At 47.0% G+C, this 16,676-nt stretch overlaps 1 protein-coding gene across 1 annotated transcript in view; it reads right to left on the bottom strand.

The window, feature by feature from the left end:
* The window catches only part of LOC137346091 (butyrophilin subfamily 3 member A1-like), a 127,527-nt gene extending 120,292 nt beyond the window's left edge, over window positions 1-7,235 (bottom strand). The window contains exons 1-2 of the mRNA XM_068009387.1: window positions 7,183-7,235; window positions 2,031-2,126 (exon numbers count right to left, since the gene is read on the bottom strand). Of these exons, the coding sequence (XP_067865488.1) occupies window positions 2,031-2,070 (40 nt within the window). The 5' untranslated portion in view covers window positions 2,071-2,126; window positions 7,183-7,235. The remainder of the gene's footprint in view (window positions 1-2,030; window positions 2,127-7,182) is intronic.
* Window positions 7,236-16,676: the final 9,441 nt, after the last annotated feature.

Below are 16,676 nucleotides of genomic sequence, written 5' to 3'. Positions count from 1 at the left end.
CAGACAGTGCAGCACTCCCTCAGTAGTGAACCTTTGACAGTGCAGCAATCCCTCAAAGCTGAACCTCAGATACTGCAGCACTCCCTCAGAACTGAACTTCAGACAGTGCAGCACTCCCTCAGTACTGACCCTCTGACAGTGCAACACTCCTTCAGTGCTGACCCTCTGACAGTGCAGCACTCCCTCAGTACTGACCCTCTGACAGTGCAGCACTCCCTCAGTACTGACCGTTCGACAGTGCAGCACTCCCTCAGTACTGACCCTCTGACAGTGCAGCACTCCCTCAGTACTGACCCTCTGACAGTGCAGCACTCCCTCAGTACTGACCCTCTGACAGTGCAGCACTCCCTCAGTACTGACCCTCCGACAGTGCAGCACTCCCTCAGTACTGACCCTCTGACAGTGCAGCACTCCCTCTGTACTGACCCTCTGACAGTGCAGCACTCCCTCAGTACTGACCCTCTGACAGTGCAGCACTCCCTCAGAGCTGAACCTCAGACAGTGCAGCACTCCCTCAGAGTTGAACCTCAGACAGTGCAGCACTCCCTCAGTAGTGAACCTTTGACAGTGCAGCAATCCCTCAAAGCTGAACCTCAGATACTGCAGCACTCCCTCAGAACTGAACTTCAGACAGTGCAGCACTCCCTCAGTACTGACCCTCTGACAGTGCAACACTCCTTCAGTGCTGACCCTCTTGCAATGCAGCAATCCTCAGTACTGACCCTCCGACAGTGCAGCACTCCCTCAGCAGTGACCCTCTGACAGTGCAGCACTCCCTCAGCACTGACCCTCTGACAATGCAGCACTCCCTCAGCACTGACCCTCTGACAGTGCAGCACTCCCTCAGCACTGACCCTCTGACAGTGCAGCACTCCCTCAGTACTGACCCTCTGACAGTGCAGCACTCCCTCAGCAGTGACCCTCTGACAGTGCAGCACTCCCTCAGCACTGACCCTCTGACAGTGCAGCACTCCCTCAGCACTGACCCTCTGACAGTGCAGCACTCCCTCAGCAGTGACCCTCTGACAGTGCAGCACTCCCTCAGCACTGACCCTCTGACAGTGCAGCACTCCCTCAGCACTGACCCCCTGACAGTACAGCACTCCCTCAGCACTGACCCTCTGACAGTGCAGCACTCCCTCAGTACTGACACTCCAACAGTGCAGCACACCTGCAGTACCGACACTCGACGGTGCAGTGCCCCCTCAGTGCTGACACTCCGATAGGGCAGCACTCCCTCAGAGTTGAACCACAGACAGTGGAGCACTCGCTCAGAGCTGAACATCAGACAGTGCAGCACTCCCTCAGAACTGAACCTCCGACAGTGCAGCACTCCCTCAGTACTGATGCTCTGACAGTGCAGCACTCCCTCAGTACTCACCCTCTGACAGTGCAGCACTCCCTCAGTACTGACCCTCTGACAGTGCAGCACTCCCTCAGTACTCACCTCTGACAGTGCAGCACTCCCTCAGTACTAACCCTCTGACAGTGCAGCACTCCCTCAGTACTGACCCTCTGACAGTGCAGCACTCCCTCAGTACTGACCCTCTGACAGTGCAGCACTCCCTCAGTACTGACCCTCCGACAGTGCAGCACTCCCTCTGTACTGACCCTCTGACAGTGCAGCACTCCCTCAGTACTGACCCTCTGACAGTGCAGCACTCCCTCAGTACTGACCCTGCGACAGTGCAGCACTCCCTCAGTACTGACCCTCTGACAGTGCAGCACTCCCTCAGTACTGACCCTCTGACAGTGCAGCACTCCCTCAGTACTGACCCTCCGACAGTGCAGCACTCCCTCAGTACTGACCCTCTGACAGTGCAGCACTCCCTCAGTACTGACCCTCTGACAGTGCAGCACTCCCTCAGTACTGTACTGAACTGTCAGCCTGGATTATTGCTGAAGGCTGTGGAGTGTCGGTTACAGCCTGTGTCTCAGAGTTGAGATCCCTCTCAACTGAGGTCATCGGGGAAAACGTGAAATAGAAAACAATCAATTCTTATTCCGAAAAAGAAATTTCGTGTTCCTACCATAAAATATGCAAATGAGAATTAGGAGTCGGAGAAACATTCGGGAGACCCAGGAATCCAACACCACTACATGCAATGATGATGTGATGAGGCCGCCTGAAATAACACCAGATATTTTACATCAGTCACACAGAGAGGAAAAACATGGAACAGTCTGGGTGCAGGGGGAGAAAGATCTCAGTATGCTATGGTATGATCCCAGATTCCCAGTGTGAACATTTTGAACCCAGATTCCCGATGTGAACCTGGATTCCCAGTGTGAACCCAGATTCCCAATGTGATCCCAGATTCCCACTGTGAACCTGGATTCCTGGTATGAATGGTGTGAACCCGGATTCCCTGTGTGAACCCGGATTCCTGGTGTGAACCCAGATTCCCAGTGTGAATGGTGTGAACCCAGATTCCTGGTGTGAACCCAGATTCCCAGTGTGAATGGTGTGAACCCAGATTCCCGATGTGAACCTGGATTCCCAGTGTGAACCCAGATTCCCATTGTGATCCCAGATTCCCTGTGTGAACCTGGATTCCTGGTATGAACCCAGATTCCCTGTGTGAACCTGGATTCCTGGTGTGAACCTGGATTCCCAGTGTGAATGGTGTGAACCCAGATTCCTGGTGTGAACCCAGATTCCCAGTGTGAATGGTGTGAACCCAGATTCCTGGTGTGAACCCAGATTCCCAGTGTGAATGGTGTTAACCCAGATTCCTGGTGTGAACCCAGATTCCTGGTGTGAACCCAGATTCCCAGTGTGAATGGTGTGAACCCAGATTCCTGGTGTGAACCCAGATTCCCAGTGTGAATGGTGTGAACCCAGATTCCCGATGTGAACCTGGATTCCCAGTATGAACCCAGATTCCCATTGTGATCCCAGATTCCCTGTGTGAACCTGGATTCCTGGTATGAACCCAGATTCCCGATGTGAACCCAGATTCCTGGTGTGAACCCAGATTCCCAGTGTGAATGGTGTGAACCCAGATTCCTGGTGTGAACCCAGATTCCCAGTGTGAATGGTGTGAACCCAGATTCCTGGTGTGAACCCAGATTCCTGGTGTGAACCCAGATTCCTGGTGTGAACCCAGATTCCCAGTGTGAATGGTGTGAACCCAGATTCCTGGTGTGAACCTGGATTCCCAGTGTGAATGGTGTGAACCCAGATTCCTGGTGTGAACCCAGATTCCCAGTGTGAATGGTGTGAACCCAGATTCCTGGTGTGAACCCAGATTCCCAGTGTGAATGGTGTGAACCCAGATTCCTGGTGTGAACCCAGATTCCCAGTGTGAATGGTGTGAACCCAGATTCCTGGTGTGAACCCAGATTCCCAGTGTGAATGGTGTGAACCCAGATTCCTGGTGTGAACCCAGATTCCTGGTGTGAACCCAGATTCCCAGTGTGAATGGTGTGAACCCAGATTCCTGGTGTGAACCCAGATTCCCAATGTGAATGGTTTGAACCCAGATTCCTGGAGTGAACCCAGATTCCCAGTGTGAATGGTGTGAACCCAGATTCCTGGTGTGAACCCAGATTCCCAGTGTGAATGGTGTGAACCCAGATTCCTGGTGTGAACCCAGATTCCCAGTGTGAATGGTGTGAACCCAGAATCCTGGTGTGAACCCAGATTCCCAGTGTGAATGGTGTGAACCCAGATTCCTGGTGTGAACCCAGATTCCCAGTGTGAATGGTGTGAACCCAGATTCCTGGTGTGAACCCAGATTCCCAGTGTAAATGGTGTGAACCCAGATTCCTGGTGTGAACCCAGATTCCCAGTGTGAATGGTGTGAACCCAGATTCCTGGTGTGAACCCAGATTCCCAGTGTGAATGGTGTGAACCCAGATTCCTGGTGTCAACCCAGATTCCCAGTGTGAATGGTGTGAACCCAGATTCCTGGTATGAACCCAGATTCCTGGTGTGAACCCAGATTCCTGGTGTGAACCCAGATTCCCAGTGTGAATGGTGTGAACCCAGATTCCTGGTATGAACCCAGATTCCTGGTGTGAACCCAGATTCCTGGTGTGAACCCAGATTCCCAGTGTGAATGGTGTGAACCCAGATTCCTGGTGTGAACCCAGATTCCCAGTGTGAATGGTGTGAACCCAGATTCCTGGTGTGAACCCAGATTCCCAGTGTGAATGGTGTGAACCCAGATTCCTGGTGTGAACCCAGATTCCCAGTGTGAATGGTGTGAACCCAGATTCCCAGTGTGAATGGTGTGAACCCAGATTCGTCGTGTGAACCCAGATTCCCAGTGTGAATGGTGTGAACCCAGATTCCTGGTATGAACCCAGATTCCTGGTGTGAACCCAGATTCCCGGTGTGAACCCAGATTCCCAGTGTGAATGGTGTGAACCCAGATTCCCAGTGTGAATGGTGTGAACCCAGATTCCTGGTATGAACCCAGATTCCCAGTGTGAATGGTGTGAACCCAGATTCCCAGTGTGAATGGTGTGAACCCAGATTCCTGGTATGAACCCAGATTCCTGGTGTGAACCCAGATTCCCGGTGTGAATGGTGTGAACCCAGATTCCTGGTATGAACCCAGATTCCTGGTGTGAACCCAGATTCCCAGTGTGAATGGTGTGAACCTAGATTCCTGGTGTGAACCCAGATTCCCAGTGTGAATGGTGTGAACCCAGATTCCTGGTGTGAACCCAGATTCCCAGTGTGAATGGTGTGAACCCAGATTCCGGGTGTGAACCCAGATTCCCAGTGTGAATGGTGTGAACCCAGATTCCTGGTATGAACCCAGATTCCTGGTGTGAACCCAGATTCCCAGTGTGAATGGTGTGAACCCAGATTCCTGGTATGAACCCAGATTCCTGGTGTGAACCCAGATTCCTGGTGTGAACCCATATTCCCAGTGTGAATGGTGTGAACCCAGATTCCTGGTGTGAACCCAGATTCCCAGTGTGAATGGTGTGAACCCAGACTCCGGGTGTGAACCCAGATTCCCAGTGTGAATGGTGTGAACCCAGATTCCTGGTATGAACCCAGATTCCTGGTGTGAACCCAGATTCCTGGTGTGAACCCAGATTCCAGGTGTGAACCCAGATTCCCAGTGTGAATGGTGTGAACCCAGATTCCTGGTGTGAACCCAGATTCCCAGTGTGAATGGTGTGAACCCAGATTCCCAGTGTAAATGGTGTGAACCCAGATTCCTGGTGTGAACCCAGATTCCCAGTGTGAATGGTGTGAACCCAGATTCCCAGTGTAAATGGTGTGAACCCAGATTCCTGGTGTGAACCCAGATTCCCAGTGTAAATGGTGTGAACCCAGATTCCTGGTGTGAACCCAGATTCCCAGTGTGAATGGTGTGAACCCGGATTCCTGGTGTGAACCTGGATTCCTGGTGTGAACCCAGATTCCCAGTGTGAATGGTGCGAACCAATTTTCCTGGTATGATCCTGGATTCCCGGTGTTCGCTCACTACTTGTGAGGTTTGTTGCCTGGACAAAGACATTAATCGAGTTATGATGTATTAACTGTACAGAAACAGACCACTCAGCCCATCTGATCAATGTCAGGATTTTTTCTCCACATGAGCCTCCATATCCCTCCATTCCCTTCCCTGTCAGTTTATCCAACTTCCCCTTTAAATGGATCTGTACTCTTCACATCAACCACTCCCTGTGGTAACAAGTTCCACAGTCTCAATATAGAATCAGAGAATGGTTACAGCAGAAGAGGCCATTCGGCCTGTCGGGTCTGTGCTGACTCTCCACAAGAGCAACTCACTGAATCCCTTTTTCCCGTAACCCTGATTAGTTTTCCTCTTCAGATAATTATCCAATTCTCTTTTGAAAGCCACGATTGAACCTGTCTCCACCACACTCTCAGGCAGTGCATTCCACACCCTAACCACTCACTACGTGAAAACGTTTTTCCTCCTGTCACCATTGCTTCTTTTGCCAATCACTTTTAAATCAGTATCCTCTGGTTCCGGATCCTTCCATCAATCGCGATCGACTCTGTCCCGACCTCTCATCATTTTGAACACCTCTATCAAATCTCTCATCTCCAAGATAAACAGACCCAGCTTCTCCAGCCTATCCATGTAACTGAAGTTCCTCATCCCTGGAACCAATCTCCTGAATCTTTTCTGCACCCTGTGCAGTGCCTTCACATCCCTCCTGTGTGGGGCCCAGAACTGGACACAATACTCCAGTTGAGACTGAACCAGTCTTTTATACAGGTTTATCATTACTTGCTTGGTTTTTGTACTCTATATCCCTATTTATTACTAATTACTAACCACTCTCTCAACCCGCCCTGCCACCTTCAATGGTTTGAGTACACAGATCCCCAGGTCCCTCTGCTCCCAGATTCCCTCAGAATTTATATTGCCTCTCCTTGTTCTTTCTACTTCACACTTTTCTGTATTAAATTTCACCTGTAACATGCCCAGCCTGTCTGTGTCCTCTTGAAGTTTACCACTATCCTCCTCACAGTTCACAATACTTCCAAGTTTTATGTCATCATTTTGACAGTCTACCCTGTACAACCAAGGCTAGGTTTTTTAATATATATCAAGCAGAGCAGGGGTCCCAACACTGAGCCCTGGGGACCCCCATTCCAAAAAACAGCCACTCTGGGTAAAGCAGCTTCTCCTGAATTCCCGATTGGATTTACCAGTGACTCTCCTATATCGCCTCACATTACTCTCCCCAACAAGCAAAATCATTCTCTCTCTCGCCTCCCCATCTCAAACCCCTTTGTCATTTTAAAGATATCTATTGGAAAGCGTTGCATTTCCCTAGCGCCTACCACGTCCTCCCAGGCCAGTGTAGTCACTGCTGTGACGTGGGGGCAGCAGTTAATTCCTGCAGGTGAAGCCTGGGACTTTTATCCCAGGGAGAAAGGTCGCTCTGATCCTGGGGGTCGCCAGTTTCTCCCGTCCCACACGCTAAGACGGGACATTAGTCGTTTCCTGCCCAGTGGACCCGCTCTCCGCTGACAACGCAAGTCCCCAAGTCCCCACCCTCCCACTGTGGAGCCCAAGCCTTCAATGTCCCCTACCCCCCCACCCCCCACTGCTCCAGGACTGTCTCCACCCTCTGAGGATGAACTCAGACGGTTCCCCAGTGAGTGGGTCAATTACACTGAAACTGACGAGAGACCCCTCCCCGCTGAGAAGCTGAAATTCCCCTGAAACTCACCGATCAAATGCAGAATGACACCAAGATCCCAAACCAGGAAGCAGGAGCAGAGGGCAAAGACTTTTACTTTCTGTTTGATGTCACATCCGATCCTCTCGGCTGGGCGTCAACCTCATGAACTGCGGCAGAAAGTTAATGCGTTGCGAACTTTAGCCGCCTGAACCCTCCCTCTGCAATATTTCATTACCTGATTGTCCCCCGGGCTCAGTCTATCTGGGGGGCCCATGCTTTAGGTCACTCTCTGTGTCAGGAGGTGAACACTACCGGTAGATAGTTCACCATGCCCTCTCTCTGACCTGCTCCCCACACTTTAGTCATCACTCTTCACAAGGTTGACTGTCCTGCACACACCCATACCATCACAGAAAATTTACAGCACAGATCGAGGACCTTCGGCCCATCCAGCCCCATCCCACTTTCCAGCTCTTGGCCCAGTAGCCCTGCAGATCATTGCAGTTCAAGGGCATCATCCTAGTTCTTTTTAAATATTATGAGGGTTTTTGCCCCCATCACCCTTTCAGGCAGTGAGTTCCAGACCCCCACTCAAGTCCCCTATTCCACCAATTACTTCAAATCTATGCCCTCTGGTTATTGCCCTCTCTGATAAGACAAATAGGTCCTTCCTACCACACTATCCGGGGCCCTCATAATTTTATACACCCCAATTGAATCTCTCTTCAGCTTCCTCTGTTGCAAAGAAAACAACCCCAGCCTGTCTGTGAGAAACGTAGCCCACTTAATAATAATTTACACCAAGTCAAACTCTGAAGAAGTAAGTTTATTTAACGTTCTTGCAAGATCGGGTGTCCTACAAGCAGGCACACCGATCAACATATTCAGTTCATGTTTATACAATACAAATCCATTTGTCCACGCCTTTATTTTACATTATTGGTTATAACATATTATGACACTAACCTATCCTATGGTTGCTACAGTCTCCTCCTCTGTTTACTTCTCCCCCTACTCTAACTTTCTAGCCCCTAACTCTTGTTTTTGTTTTACCTTATTTGGCTCTCCATTATGTGTTTTAACTTGCAGCTGTCAGCCTTTATCTTCGTGGGGCAGTTTCTTATTCACTACATCCTTTGTTCTAACTCTTGCTGTTTCTCTTTTATCTGCCTAAGCACAATTTTTAAGTGATGTACTGTCCCAAGGTCTGTACTTACATACCCTTATCAATTCTCTTTGTCAGTGATTTACTGTCTTAAGGTCTCCACTGACATATCCTTATCTGTTCTCTTTTTCAGTGATTTCATTATGTTGTGCACAAATGACTTCTTGGTAACTTTCCACAAGCTGTAGAAACAACATTTCAGTATTTCTTATTCTCACAATTCCCCCTTTTCTTTTACTTAATCCTTGTTGTTTTCTACATACTGCTGAGGGTTCTCATATGTCCTCTCAAATCCTCTGAGCATTATTTCAGCCGCCTTTTCAATGTCTGTATTTCCGTTGATACTATCCAATTTGTCATTACCTAACAGGTATATACTTTCTTCCTGGCCTCTTTGTATTGACATCTGCTTCGTCAAAGCTGTCTCAATCAATCACTGTGTCAGCCCTCTTACACAAGGAATAATACAACATCCGATGGCTATTAGTATTCCGACAACCATGATCAGGGAGGTAAAAATCGAGATTATCATGCCTTTCCATTTTCCAAACCAGGATTCAAGCCACCCCGTCAGGGAAGTGTCTGCTCCTGAATTTTCAGCCATCTCCTCTGCTAAAGTTGTTAACCCTTGCAGTGCTCGGGTGATTGAACCATCGGGTGCTGTGTTATTTGGGATAAATGTGCAACATTTCCCTCCTAACATTATACACACACCTCCTTTTTCTGCTAAGATCATATCTAGAGCCAGTCGATTTTCCCAAGCCATTCTACTAGTGGCATCTAATTGTTCAGCTTTACCTTTTACCGCATCTCTGGTATAATTTATAAATCTTTGTTGGTTGTAATAAATATAATTTATCCAATCTACATTTTTGTTAATAGTGACCCACCAAAACAAAGACTCGAAACCGGCGGTTATTTGGTTTCGGGCCTTGAATTCATCAGTTACCCCTCTTGGGACCCCTATGAAATCCATGTAAACCTGGTCGTCAAAAGAGTTCGCTATCGCTTCCCTTTTACCCCTTTCCCTTGTTATTATCTTTTGTTTCTCAAATGCCAAGGTGAATGGTATTGCCAATTGAACAATTGCGCACATCCCCTTCCACTGGGAGGGTAGGGTCTGTCTCAGGATTTTTCCTCCGCAATACCACCATAAATCCACTCTGGGAACATTCAATGATGAGTAGTTCCCTCCCCTGACTCTTCCAGTTACGTCCTCAGTCTCTATGCATGACTTCAACTCTCCCATATTTCTGGTTAGCTCCGCACCGTGTTGACGTACGCATGATGTGTGATTCACACTGGTGGCTAAAAATGAAGGGGGAGTCCTTGAATCTTCTTTCTCTAGGGGAGGGAACATTATTGACAAGGATATGCAAGTTTGAATACCCCAAGCCGTCTTATCCTGATATAGGGCTAACATGCATTCCATGCCCTTTCGGTCACGCTCCCACCCCAGCGGGAAAGGTACTACTTGAGCTATCGGTCTACCAGATGCACAAGCATAGCAATTGTTTTTGTTCAAACTTTTTACAGGTAATTTTATCCATTCTACCCAGGCATTTGTGTCCCCGTAACCGGTTTCTATCTCAATTGTCTTTCTCAGGTCCTTTACCTCTATTATTTTTACTATGTTAGGATCGTTATGAGAGGTCCCTTTTAGTTTGTTAGATGGTTTACCAGTCTTATCTATTGTTACCTGAAAACAACATTTTAATTCACCTTTCTTTTTCCCTTCTCTAACTGTTACTCCAAACACCTTGTTGTCTAATTGGAAGTGGGTAATACAAAAACATCCAACCCATTTTATTTCCTGGCTACTTTTGAAAAGAAAGAGAGAAGGCACACAATATTACAGACAGTATTTCCGCGCTCGCGCCGTTATATTAAAAAAAAGTTCGTTACTCATAGTCTTTTTAGCTTTATTTTCAATGGTTCTTCTGTTAATTCGGTTGTCCAAGTTCCTTCCTCGGCCGGGGGTTGTACCGGCCCCTTGATTCTTGTGTAGTGGGTCCAACCTCTTTCTGCCGTTCTTATGGCTGTTTCAGTGGTTAGGAGAGTCTGGTATGGTCTTTCCCAGTTCAGTTGTAGTTTAGTCTCTTTCCACGATTTCACCAGAACCCAATCTCCTGGTTGGATCTTGTGCACTGCAAATTCGAGAGGTGGTGTCTGTGCTAACAGGCCTTGCTTCCTGAGGAATGACAATGAGGAAGACAACGCCAGTATATAGTTCTTTAGAAACGAATCTGTGCTAACAGGCCTTGCTTCCTGAGGAATGACAATGAGGAAGACAACGCCAGTATATAGTTCTTTAGAAACGAATCTTTAGTTTCTAAGGTTGGCATCTTGCCCCTGGTTCCCATATAGGGTACTCCGAATAGCATTTCATAGGGGGACAGTCCCACATCTTTTCTCGGGGCTGTCCGAATTCTGAGTATCGCTATAGGTAAACATTTTGTCCAGGGTAACCTTGTTTCAAGTACCAGTTTGGACAGGTGTTTCTTTAAGGTCTGATTCATTCTTTCCACCCGCCCTGAAGAGGGAGGGTGCCAAGGGGTATGGAAGTCCCATTGGATTCCCAATCCCCTAACTATTTCTTGTAATAGCTTCGAGGTAAAATGACTTCCTTGGTCTGAAGTGCTGTGGCTGCCACAGCTTGCACACACTCTGGCCATCCCTTTTAGCTATTTCATTGTGGTTTCTGCCACTTAAAATCAAAGCTCAGCAAAGCTACTATTCCTAACTTGGCTATATTTCCCATTAAGCATTGTGCCATGCCTTTCTGCTCACTTCCACATTCCCCCCTTTTATCATTCTATGATAACCTTCTCTCTCTACTGATCAACTTATATATGATTATATATATATTCACTAGGATTATGTGGATCCATTTACTCAAATAACATTTAAACAGTATAATATAAAAGCAAATATAAAAAACTCAGCAACTGCTGAATCAGAAGGGTAGGCTGAGCCACCCTCTAACAAGGGGGCGTGTATTAGCCTGGTCGGTATGTTTTTCATTCTAACTTTGTCATGTCTGGGTGATAAGAAGAGTGCTGTTGAAGTATAATGTCTCTCTCTCTCTCTCTCTCTCTCTCTCGCTGTACCAGCTGCAAGGCCAAGCTGCCTCAGCAGCCCTGAAGTTATGAAGTCATTTCTGATAAGCTGTCCCTCCCTACAGCACTGAAGCTAGCTTGTTAGCAGTACATGACTGATTAATTGTTTCAGGGTAGGCTGAGCCACCCTCTAACAAGGGGCGTGTATTAGCCTGGTCGGTATGTTTTTCATTCTAACTTTTCCCTAGGATTGTCATGTCTGGGTGACAAGAAGAGTGCTGTTGAAGTACAATGTCTCTCTCTCTCTCTCTCTCGCTGTACCAGCTGCAAGGCCAAGTTGCCTCTGCAGCCCTGAAGTTATGAAGTCAGATAGCTTGTTAGCAATACATGACTGATTAATTGTTTCATCTTAAATGTTCCCATGTAATTCTGTTCTTAAAAATTCTAAAATCTAAATTCTGTTCTCACAGTCTCCCCTTTTGATTCTTCAAAACATTTTTAAAAATCAATCCCTTGATCCCACCTAGGTGCCTTTAATGGTCTCTATTTGTCTAGAAACAGCCTTCAACACCCAGAGGGGTCGCACTCAATACGTCGCCTGCTTGTGCCATAAGAGGAGCCTGCGGTAACTCTGTAAAGGCATAAGTTTTGCAGGGGCTTCAACTACTTGTTTACAACAATGCCTTTTACTATCAGATTTCTAAGGTCTTTCATCTGGCCCCTATGGCCGATATTATTGTTCTGCCACTGCGGGTCTTGATTAGGGTATTTTTGTTTGGCTGGTTCGTTTCCCCCTACCCCGGGAGGGTTTTCTCTTTCCCAAATTTTCAGGGGTCTTCTACGAGGACTTTCATTTCCTTTTTAAACACTCTTACCTCTCCTGACGTTAATGGTGCACTAACAAATCCAATTTCATTATTTCCTATTGGTACCTCTCTCAAGGACATCATTGTCTTAGGAGACTCTCTGTCTCTATCGTCGTCGTTATCGTCGGGTTTAGGGGTGGTCCTTCTTGCTGTCCTTAGATCATATTTGGGTCTTTTTCTCCTTGGTTTTTGACTCTAAATCCCAATACTCCAACATCCGTCCCAATGGACTTTCTGGAGGGATGTTGCCGGCAGACTTTCCTTGTCTCCCATCGTCTTCCTTTTTAGACGATTTATTTCCCATGGTTAACTGAAGGGTCTTGTACCCTGCGGTATTCACCTCCTAGCTGAAGTGTCTTATACCTTACGGTATTCACCTCCTAACTGAAGGGTCTTATACCCGACAGTATTCACCTCCTAACTGAAGGGTCTTGTACTGTCCCACAGTATTCACCTCCTAACTGAAGGGTCTTGTACCCTACGGTATTCACCTCCTAGCTGAAGGGTCTTATACCTTACGGTATTCACCTCCTAACTGAAGGGTCTTATACCCTATGGTATTCACCTCCTAGCTGAAGGGTCTTATACCCTACGGTATTCACCTCCTAACTGAAGGGTCTTATACTGTCCCACAGTATTCACCTCCTAACTGAAGGGTCTTGTACCCTACGGTACTCACCTCCTAGCTGAAGGGTCTTATACTGCAGTACTGAGAAGGTCTTATCCTACAGTTAACCAGTATTCACCTCCTAACTGAAGGGTCTTATACCTTACGGTATTCACCTCCTAGCTGAAGGGTCTTATACTGCTCCACAGTATTCACCTCCTAACTGAAGGGTCTTATACTGCCCCACAGTATTCACCTCCTAACTGAAGGGTCTTGTACCCTACGGTACTCACCTCCTAGCTGAAGGGTCTTATACTGCAGTACTGAGAAGGTCTTATCCTACAGTTAACCAGTATTCACCTCCTAGCTGAAGGGTCTTATACTGCCCCACAGTATTCACCTCCTAACTGAAGGGTCTTATACTGCCCCACAGTATTCACCTCCTAACTGAAGGGTCTTGTACCCTACGGTATTCACCTCCTAGCTGAAGGGTCTTATACCTTACGGTATTCACCTCCTAACTGAAGGGTCTTATACTGCCCCACAGTATTCACCTCCTAACTGAAGGGTCTTGTACCCTACGGTATTCACCTCCTAGCTGAAGGGTCTTATACCTTACGGTATTCACCTCCTAACTGAAGGGTCTTATACCATACAGTACTCACCTCCTAGCTGAAGGGTCTTATACTGCCCCACAGTATTCACCTCCTAACTGAAGGGTCTTGTACCCTACGGTATTCACCTCCTAGCTGAAGGGTCTTATACCTTACGGTATTCACCTCCTAACTGAAGGGTCTTATACCCGACAGTATTCACCTCCTCGCTGAAGGGTCTTATACCATACAGTACTCACCTCCTAGCTGAAGGGTCTTATACTGCCCCACAGTATTCACCTCCTAACTGAAGGGTCTTATACTGCAGGACTGTAAAATTCACTCCTCAAGGACTTTTGGTACTTAGAAGGTCTTATCCTACAGTTAACCATAAGTCACCAAGATAATACTTCAAAGTCGTTTTTCTTACCTTGGTCCGTGCACGGAGTTGCCTGACTTCACGTGTGTACCTGCCGCACTAAATACTCGTTCAGAGTGACTTCCCTAGGATCTTTTTCAGTCAATACTCGGGTCCGCTACCAACGAGAGAAACGAGACCGTTTTTAAAGTAACGGGACGCGTCTTCTCGTCTGTCGTCGGCCACGGACCCGGCAATGATGAATAGATCCCGGACGAGCCCCCAGTTGTGAGAAACGTAGCCCACTTAATAATAATTTACACCAAGTCAAACTCTGAAGAAGTAAGTTTATTTAACGTTCTTGCAAGATTGGGTGTCCTACAAGCAGGCACACCGATCAACATATTCAGTTCATGTTTATACAATACAAATTCATTTGTCCACGCCTTTATTTTACATTATTGGTTATAACATATTATGACACTAACCTATCCTATGGTTGCTACAGTCTCCTCCTCTGTTTACTTCTCCCCCTACTCTAACTTTCTAGCCCCTAACTCTTGTTTTTGTTTTACCTTATTTGGCTCTCCATTATGTGTTTTAACTTGCAGCTGTCAGCCTTTATCTTCGTGGGGCAGTTTCTTATTCACTACATCCTTTGTTCCAACTCTTGCTGTTTCTCTTTTATCTGCCTAAGCACAATTTTTAAGTGATGTACTGTCCCAAGGTCTCCACTTACATACCCTTATCAATTCTCTTTGTCAGTGATGTACTGTCCCAAGGTCTGTACTTACATACCCTTATCAATTCTCTTTGTCAGTGATGTACTGTCTTAAGGTCTCCACTTACATACCCTTATCAATTCTCTTTGTCAGTGATGTACTGTCTTAAGGTCTCCACTTACATACCCTTATCAATTCTCTTTGTCAGTGATGTACTGTCTTAAGGTCTCCACTTACATACCCTTATCAATTCTCTTTGTCAGTGATGTACTGTCTTAAGGTCTCCACTTACATACCCTTATCAATTCTCTTTGTCAGTGATGTACTGTCTTAAGGTCTCCACTGACATATCCTTATCTGTTCTCTTTTTCAGTGATTTCATTATGTTGTGCACAAATGACTTCTTGGTAACTTTCCACAAGCTGTAGAAACAACATTTCAGTATTTCTTATGCTCACATGTCCAATCTTTACTCAACACCAACTTATATTTATGTATCACCTTTCATTTAATAAAACATTCCACAGGATTGTTAAAGAACAAAGCATGACACTGAGACACATAGTAGGTCAGACGACCAAAAGCTTGGTCAAAGATGTCGGTTTTAAGGAGTGTATAAAAGGGGGAAAGCGAGGGGGGAGAGGTGTAGGGAGGGTGATGCAAAGCCTGGGGCCTAGGCTAAAATCAGGGATGGACAAGAGGCCAGAATGAGAGGAGTGCAGAGATCTCAGAGGGTTGTGGGAGGCTGGAGGAGATTATACAGATAGGGAGGGGTGAGGCCATGGAGGGATTTGAAAACAAAGATGCAAATTTAAAATCAAGACATTGCTTGTTTCGGGAGCCGATGTCGGTCAGAGAGCACAGGGGGTGAGAGGGAAACAGGACTTGGTGTGAGTTAAAACACAGACAGCAGAGTTCTGGATGACCTCAAGTTTACAGAGAGTAGAATGTGGGAGGTCAGCCAGGAGTGTGTTGGAATAGACAAGTCTGGAGGTGACAACGGTATGAATGAGGGTTTCAGCAGTAGATGAGCCGAGACGGGGTGAAGTCGGGTGAGGTTATGAAGGTGGAAATAGGCGGACTTAGCGATGACACAAATATGAGGTCAGAAGCTCATCTCAGGGTCAAGTGTGACAGCAAGGTTGTGAACAGACTGGTTTAATCTCAAACTGTTGCCAGGGAGAGGGACGGAGTCGGTAGCTAGGGAACAGAGTTTGCAGCAGGGACTCAAAACACTGGTTTCACTCTTCCCAATATTTAATTGAAGGAAATTTCTGCTCATCCAGTACTGGATGTCGGATAAGCAGTCTGATAATTTAACAACAGTGGAGGAGTGGAGAGGTAGAGCTGAATGTTATCAGCGTGCAAGTGAAAACTAACGCTGTGCTTTCAGATGACAGCTCAAATTCTCCAGTCCTGGCAACATCCTTGTCAATCTCCTCTGTGCCCTTTCTAGTGCAATCACACCTGTCCTGTAAGGCAGTGACCAGAACTGTACACAGTACTTTATCTGTGTTCTATCCGGTTTCAGTATATGTATGGAATGCATTGCCTGAGGGTTTGGTGGGGGCAGATTCGGTTGTGGCTTTCAAAAGAGAATCGGATAATTACCTGAAGAGAAAATGTTTGCCAGGCTATGGGGAAAAGGCAGGAAGTGGGACAAAGTGAGTAGCTCTTACAGAGAGCTGGCACAGACACGACAGGCTGAATGGCCTCCTTCTGTGCTGTAACCATTTTATGATTCTTTGATAACCCCCCTGCTTTTATACTCGAGGCTTCAGCCAATAAAGAAAAGTTAGCCTTCTTTACCACCTTATCTACCTGTCCAGCCACCTTCAGTGATCTGTGGATATGCATTCCAAGGTCCCTCTGTTCCTCTACACTTCCCAGTATCCTACCATCTATTGTGTATTCCCTTGCAGTGTTGAGCCTCCCAAATGTATTACATCACAATTCTCTAGACTGATTTCCATTTGCCACTTTTCTGTCCTCCCGGGATGTATAACCAGCATTCTACCCAATCCCATGAGTTTCCTGCATGATGTGTTGGGTTAAATTTACCCATTGAGGTACCAGCCATTGCTCAGTTGGTATCTCTCTCTGGGGCAGCAGGTTATGGCTTTAAGCCCCACTCCAGAGACTCCGAGTGCAGTACTGGAAGAAAGATTTGCA

This window comes from Heterodontus francisci, chromosome 29, assembly GCF_036365525.1.
Source record: "Heterodontus francisci isolate sHetFra1 chromosome 29, sHetFra1.hap1, whole genome shotgun sequence".
Classification (NCBI taxonomy): Eukaryota; Metazoa; Chordata; class Chondrichthyes; order Heterodontiformes; family Heterodontidae; genus Heterodontus; species Heterodontus francisci.
The sequence above is the reverse complement of the archived record's forward strand: the minus strand, read 5'-3'. Positions and strand labels throughout refer to the sequence as shown.